Here is a 7,786-nt window from a genome sequence, read left to right as displayed (position 1 = left end):
TGCTATCCTCCTGTAACACATGTCTCCACCCACTCCACCTTGCCTGTTCTTCACCTCTTTTGTCCAAAGCTCATTGCGTTGGATGGTTGACCCCAAGTGTTTAAACCGGTCATGCACACACAAGTAGGTATTCTGTTTTGCTCCCACTAACCTTCATTCCTCTTCTCTACCAGGGCAGACCTTCACCTCTCCAGGATCACTTCCACCTGTCACTATCATCTGCAAACAACATAGTACCATAGTCCATGGAGACCCCTGCCTGACCTCATCTGTCAACCTGTCCATCACCATTGTAAACAAAAAGGGGCTCAGAGTTGATCCCTGATGTAATCCCACCTTCACCTTGAATCCATCCGTCACTCCAGCTGCACACCTCACCGCTGTATGACTGCCCTCAGACATTTGCTGCACCACCCTCACATACTTCTCTGCCACTCCCGACTTCCTCATACAGTACCACAGTTCCTCGTTTGGCACACAATTGTAAGCTTTCTCTATAGTGCGCCTCCTTCTGGGCTTCTCTATACTTCTTCATCAGCACAAAAATCACATCTGTGCTATTGTTTCTTGGCATGAACCCATACTGCTGCTCACTTCAATAACTCCTTCCCATATTTTCATTGTGTGGCTGATCAACTTTATACCTCTGTAATTACTACAGTTCTGCACATCACAAATTATGATGCATCGCTTCCATTTATGATGACCAAACAGCGGCAGAATAATAACATCAACAACAACAACAACAACAACGACAACAAATCCCCAAAGGTTACGCACTGCAGCTTTAAGCTAAAACTGTAAAAGAGCATTTGATTACACTTGGTTTATGGTAATGATGTACATGAACTCACTGTGATAAATACATCCCATCAGTGCAGTCTTTAGTAGTGTAGCAGGACAGTTTCTTATTCACAAGCTCCAGCATGAACCCAAGGTGAGAAAATGAGACTACTTGGAACTGGCCCGTGACCTTTTCAGTCACAATGATGACCTTTTCAAGCTCAGCCATGCACAGTGAATAATGTAAGACAGCTTGTTACCCTGCTCCCTAGTGTGGTAGAGGAAGGTATTAAAGGTAGCGCTGAGGTCCTCACAGATTCTCTCCTGCAATGTAAAAATCATGACTGGATATGGGGTGAACATGCATCCCCATGGCAGTGATACTGCAGCTGAACTCACTGTTGCTCACTTGCGTGGAAACACAGCAGCATCATCTACAAACAGAGAGACGGAGCACAGAATCAGAAAATATCAAAAAGAATGAGCTGAAAAATGGAGCAGTCTTCAAAGCTTTAATGCCATTTTATTGAAATAAAAGCAGATACATACTGTCTGTAAAGTGTTTACATTACTCAACTCTTTTGGCAGGATGTGTTGTGTGCTTGCTGTGGAGCTGCTGCTATATTTTCGTGGAGTTTATTTAATATGCTCTGTATACAACTCGACAAATGGACTTCTAAATGTGAAGCCAAGCACCAAATATTTCACATTAATGGATTCAGGGAACTGAAATGCTAGAGTGTTTCACTTTGAAATATACAGCACATGTTTGTGACGTGTGACAGATATAGACAATGAAACTGTGGTTAAAGATGATTTCCATTGTCTGTTTTTGCTGTGAAACTAAGGCAGCTCATGGGAAAAAAAATAGGTTATGAGGTCTAATCCCAACTAGAGTAATGTGGCCCCCTAGCAGGATATGCATCGGCCTGTAAGTAGCGTTACAGCGCCACATACAGGCCTGGCATATGTACTAGGGTTTAGAGTCGTTTTGTGTGGCTGAAGACATTTCTTGAAACAAACACAGTGTTTACAGAAAACTTTATTAGAACATAAAAGAAAAAGATCATATAGGGAAAGCTCCCTTTTCAAAGTCAAGAAAGAATCCTTGAATGGATCAGCAACATCAACAGTTCACGCACATCATAGCTTCAGCGTCCACTTAAATCTTATACCAAACTGGTGTTTCAAGAACAGCAGGTTGTCAGTCAGTCAGTCAGTCAATAACACAGCGACACTTGCTGGCCTGTCCCATTTATGCATTCTCACTGTGCTAGGAAGGAGTCTTGCCATGTCCTTGAAGGACCCCACTCAGAGGGATCCTCTCTACTCAGGAGGGATTCTTGGATTCCATGACCCATCAGTCTGTCCATCCATCCATCCATCCATCTTCTCCAGCTTTATCTGCAGTTTATTGTCTTGACTGGTTACTGGAGTGTTGACCTGGAGGTCTTGCACTAAAGTGAGGACTTGCCCAAATTAGCCCTGAGGTAGTGCCCACTTTACCACTGTGGCATTCCTGCTGTAATTCCCTCGTCCTGCCAACAGAGTCAACCCAGAGACCCGTGCAGGGAAAAGCAAACACACATTCTCAAACATAGTGTACAGTATATCAATTATGACTCTGTAATCCTCTGCAGTCTTCCTGTGTTAAAGGTGTGACAAAGCGTGATAGGACGTGGTTTTATTGTGGCAGTGTGTGAGTTTGTCCCAGTCAGCGATGACAGCCATAATTCTTTCCCCAAACACTGCTCCTGCCATCCTGCCAAGAATAAAACACAATTATCACTCCGACTGCCTCCACTGTGGCAGTTAAACTCACCGCTGCCCTCTGGGATTTTTGTCTAACAGCTTCTTACAGGTGAGACAGATTGCAGGAGATAACATTCCAGTTATCCAAGGGATTAAGGAGAGGGGAATGTCATTTTGCCTTCACCTTGTAGCCTCAAGGACAGTTTGCTATAGTGTTCAGCATCTTTCAGGAGGATCTGTTCCCTGATCTGCATTTTCTCTCTCCACCTTGCAAGCAGGTCAATTGCATGTCTTTACGCTTTTATTGGTTCAGTCATAGCTTGAGGACAGAGATATTATTAACTATATTCTTATGAGCACTTCTTAACCTACTTCAAATCACCATGGTTTAATTTACGATTACATTAAGCTAAAACTAGAGTGTTCTAGTTTAAAGATATTGTCGGTTTCAACTATGTCAGCATGCTTGAAGTGTCGCCTGTTATAGACATAGTCGTGGTTTCCTGATAATGTCATTTTCCAGATTCTGTTATAAAAAACTACTGATAATGGGTGCAATTAAGTATTTTTTTTATGACCCTTATAACCTCCTTCTCTTGTTTGTGATGTTGTCCTCATTATACCTTATTATGCATATATACTGTATGTATAATACAACTTATTATGATGATATAATACCAAAAAAATTAATGTTGGGAAAATATTTCTAAACAGCCAAAAGCTTGTAAGTTTAGAGCACTAATAATGATGATTCCTCATCACAGCAGTGTGTGTTTCTTAATTGTTGTTATAGCTTACATGTAACTGACCCTTGTTTCCCACAATGACACTTGTGAAATAGTTTAACATATGGTGCCTTCACGTGCTGTCGGATAATTATTATTTATTTTTTAATTACACCTAATAATGCAGAATATTGATTTATATAATACCACCTGACTTAAATGATGTTCGCGCTTGAATCTTATTGTGTTATTACTCCTGTGCGGCTGATTCGGAACATGCAGGGACCACAAACCGTGTAGGGAGTGATTGTGACTGAGTTTGACGGGAGCTCGTGAAAGCAACAGCTGTGACGCACATAGTAGGGCGGGGCTTCTGCGCCTGCACTGTTTATAGTTCAGACTGGATTCATTTCAGAAGTTTGCCTTTGATCTGCGCATGGGTTGCCGTGGTTGAAGATACTATTTAGCATTGTTAGCTGCATTTTCTGTGGAAATACACATTTTCTAACCCACGACCAGTGACAAACATGTTTGCTGTGTGTGTTGCCATGAGCCGAAATGTTTCGGCTGCCAGGAATTCTGTCATGACTATGGTGGTAAGTACAAAATCATTCTTTTTATTAACAAAGTTTTACGCTGGTTAGTTTGTGTGTCAGCATAAAGGAGTGTGTAAATACTGAGACAAATGTTTGTATCCTTGTCATTTCCAATCAATTCTAACATATTTTTTTTCTAACCTATTCATTTACTATAAACGAGCTGAGTTTCTCCTTATGTAAGACTCACACTGCAAGTCTGGCAGTTTTAAAGTTGTTTTAAACACATGGTCATTTACTTAACACATTCATTATCTAACATATGTTGATCAAATTTCATTGTACAGTGAATGAGCAATGGCAGTAAACATGTACTATATACAAAGTTCAGGTTGAAGCTCAGGTTATTGTGTGTAAATTGTGTGTCTTTCAGTGTTTCGTAAAGTCAGTTAGGTAATCTCAGACTGCATAGTGATGTAACTGTCATCACAGTTTACCCAAGTCACCACTAGGGGGAGACTCCACACTATACTGTGGACAAAGGAGTCCACAGTACAATACTACATAACTGACCATTATTACATGGCAGCCTAAAAACAAAACACACAGATTATTATTGTCATAGTATGTCTCTAAGAAATCTAATAGTACTTTAAATATTTAGTTTGGTTTAATTCATGATATGGATCATTATTTGAGAGTTTTGACATCATGCTCCTCATTGTGTCTTATTCTTGTTGCCTGTAGAAGTTGAGGTAATAGCAAAGGCGTTTCATCGTCATCCTAATTAATGTGACTATGATCTACAGTGCAACCACTTTATAAAAGTAGCACTGTTTCTATCACACATCTGATGGCACAGTTTATAGGAGTTAGTTGACTTGCCATGGAGACTGAAGGAGCAGGGGATTGAACCCCTGACAGTTGGAAGACAACCTGCTCTACACACTGAACCACAGCTGTCAGTTTGATGTGTGTGTCTGGGTAAATGCAATAATTAAATGCTACAACTGTATGTTATATATATATGACCTTCGTCATTTTTCATATTTATTATCTGTGATTAGGTAGGGCGGTGTGTTCAGACAGCAGCTGCTCCAATTACTGAGCCCAGAATCAAGAAGTTCCAGATTTACCGCTGGGACCCCGACACTCCTGGAGACAAACCACGAATGCAGTCTTATGATATTGATCTAAACACGTAAGTATTTAAGTAATTATGTTGACAAGGCTGGTTATTACAACATTGCTGAGCTGTTTTTATGGTAATGGGGTACATGTCATAACCTACTGGCATCTTTCTTGTAAAATAGCTGCGGTCCAATGGTTCTGGATGCACTCATAAAGATCAAGAACGAGATTGACCCCACACTCACATTCAGACGCTCCTGTCGTGAGGGTAAGAAACAAAAATCACCTGGATTCGTCTTGCATTTGACTACTACCAATACTGTTCTGATTAAAACAAATCAAATCTAAACAAGTAAGTGAAGTATGAAAACTTGAATCTTTCTGTCTTTTTCTTCAGGTATTTGTGGCTCATGTGCGATGAACATCAATGGAGGAAACACACTGGCGTGCCTTAACAAAATTGATACAAATACAAGCAAAACAAGCAAAATTTACCCGCTCCCTCACATGTATGTGGTCAAAGATCTGGTGCCCGTAAGTACCTACAATTATAGAAAATGACCATATGGCCATATCACGATAGCATCATGGTTACATGCATGAATATAAAACATGTATAATAAATCATATTGTCTGATTGTCATGTTTGATTTTCTGCAGGATATGAGTAACTTCTATGCACAATACAAATCCATTGAGCCTTATCTGAAAAAGAAGGATGAAGCTCAGGAAGGGAAGGAGCAGTATTTTCAGTCAGTGGAGGATCGTCAAAAACTGGTAAATGCAGCAGGAGCTGAAACAAATGATTGGTTTCTTGCTATGTTGCTGGTTGCCATGACTTGGTCCTGGCAGCTAACAGATAAACAGGTTTTATAATTACATTTGTGGAGCCATAAAAAAACCATAGAGACCGTGAGAATAAGCTGTTTTCCTTGACTCAAAAGGACGGCCTGTACGAGTGTATCCTGTGTGCATGCTGCAGCACCAGCTGCCCCAGCTACTGGTGGAATGGAGACAAATACCTGGGACCTGCTGTTCTAATGCAGGTGAGTTAAGACGATTTGAGGACATGTCTTGCCTAGTTAGTGACGCACTCCTAATTAGGTAAATAGAGACTATGAAGAAGAAGTAGGTGACCATGGCACCTGCTTGAGATTATGTGAGCAGGTCCCCCTGTACTGAGATGAGATGTTCATTTCAGTAATAAAAAATAAAAATGCCTTAATGCTTAAGAAATATTGTTTGAGTTGGCCTCACTCATCTCAGAAGAACAAATGCAAATGTAACTTCAGTCTGAGTTGTAGAGTCATCATGTCAACATCATGTGGTGGATTTTAACTGACCGTAGTGTCTGCTGTAACTTCTAAGCAACAAAGTGAATCAAGATATTTATCTTTTTTGCGAGTGTGCTTCAAAATGTTCCAGATGGAATAAATAAAAAACTGTATGTTCCTACAGGCGTATCGATGGATGATTGATTCCCGTGATGAGTTCACTGAAGAACGTCTGTCTAAACTTCAGGACCCCTTCTCTCTGTACCGCTGCCACACTATTATGAACTGCACCAAGACTTGCCCCAAGGTACTATAAATAAAACACACCTCCACAAACACATGTCTTTCTATAGTTGTGAGGACACGCATACATAATTTATTCCCTACCCTTTTACGCTAACCATTACCATCTCAGCTAAGAGCCTAACCTCACCCCTAACTAACCTAATCCTAAACCCTTTAGGCTGAATAAAATGTCCTCACAAGTTTTAAACCAAAATGTGTCCTCACAACCATAGATAGAGATGCTTCAAACACACACAGAGTCTTACAGAGTTAATAGAAGTTTAGATTCTTATTGTCTGCTCAAAACACTTCTCCACAGGGACTTAACCCAGGAAAAGCAATTGCAGAGATCAAGAAAATGATGGCGACCTACAAAGAGAGGAAAGCAGCAGCTTCATGAACGTCAATAAATCCATGATCCTCAAAGAAGGAAGAGATCAGCACCTGATGTGTTTTGCATGAGTGTTTGGATGTGTGCGAGTGTGATTATGTAAGAAGAAAAAAGAAGCAGGAAAGTCTGCTTGGAAACTGAAGTAACAAACTCTCAAGCAAATCATTTTGACCAACAGAACATGTTGGACCACATCTCTGTATATGTGTGCATAGGATCTGTCATAATTATTCATTCATACTGTAAATATTGTTTTTTTTTGTTGTTGATTAAAGGTGTACGGTGCTCATTGTGAAAGGCAGTCATGTGGTTTTGGATGAGTAAATACAAAACACCTCCTTTTGTAGAATGCCTCTGCAACCAACCTTACAGTAAACAACACTGAAGGATCTAATGAGGTTCCAGTGAATTACCACTTCATCTGAAAACTGTAGTGTGTCATTTTTGATTGTAACAATGTATTTGTTGCATTTAAAGCATGTTCAAATTAGTTCACACAAAGCTGTTAAGGCCAGTCAGCTCCACATAACTATCTTCTCCTTACTTCTGCCTGTCACTGTATACACCCTAACAGCTTTTTTTCGCAGCAGACATTTTGACAAATTCCAGCAGGAAAAGCACAAGTGTTACTGATAACATTAAGCATGGCTCTGTCCAGGCCAAATCAAATCAGGACAGTATCACAGAGAATCAGCAAGTGCCTGAAACTAGGGAGACAAAAAGAACTGAACTGAAATTAGTATTTACACCTGTATTTTTCCTACTGTAAAACTATCACCTCAAAAAAAGGCAAAAAAGCTTTCAATTTAGCTAACAGTTAATGGTATAATTACAATTACTAACTACTTAACAGAAATCAGGTAAAATAACTGTAAAAAATAATTAAATAAATTCTTTATCAGAGAATAA

General features: G+C 39.9%; 1 protein-coding gene across 1 annotated transcript; it reads left to right on the top strand.

Annotated features, from left to right (window-relative positions):
- The first annotated feature begins 3,661 nt into the window (after positions 1-3,661).
- On the top strand, positions 3,662-7,178 carry LOC131468164 (succinate dehydrogenase [ubiquinone] iron-sulfur subunit, mitochondrial-like). The gene is made up of 8 exons (XM_058642141.1): positions 3,662-3,856; positions 4,864-4,997; positions 5,110-5,195; positions 5,325-5,461; positions 5,588-5,704; positions 5,872-5,973; positions 6,386-6,508; positions 6,806-7,178. The coding sequence occupies exons 1-8, from the start codon at positions 3,788-3,790 to the stop codon at positions 6,884-6,886; spliced, it is 849 nt and encodes a 282-aa protein (XP_058498124.1). The 5' UTR covers positions 3,662-3,787; the 3' UTR covers positions 6,887-7,178.
- Positions 7,179-7,786: the final 608 nt, after the last annotated feature.

Source organism: Solea solea, chromosome 11 (assembly GCF_958295425.1).
Source record: "Solea solea chromosome 11, fSolSol10.1, whole genome shotgun sequence".
Lineage (NCBI taxonomy): Eukaryota > Metazoa > Chordata > Actinopteri > Pleuronectiformes > Soleidae > Solea > Solea solea.
This window is presented reverse-complemented; position numbering and strand designations above follow the sequence as displayed.

Excerpts from the sequence above, each read along its gene's own strand:
- LOC131468164 (XM_058642141.1), top strand. The coding sequence starts at position 3,788 with ATGTTTGCTGTGTGTGTTGCCATGAGCCGAAATGTTTCGGCTGCCAGG. Across the intron at positions 5,196-5,324 it reads CAGACGCTCCTGTCGTGAGG|GTATTTGTGGCTCATGTGCG; the intron begins GTAAGAAACAAA and ends CTTTTTCTTCAG. Across the intron at positions 5,974-6,385 it reads GACCTGCTGTTCTAATGCAG|GCGTATCGATGGATGATTGA; the intron begins GTGAGTTAAGAC and ends ATGTTCCTACAG.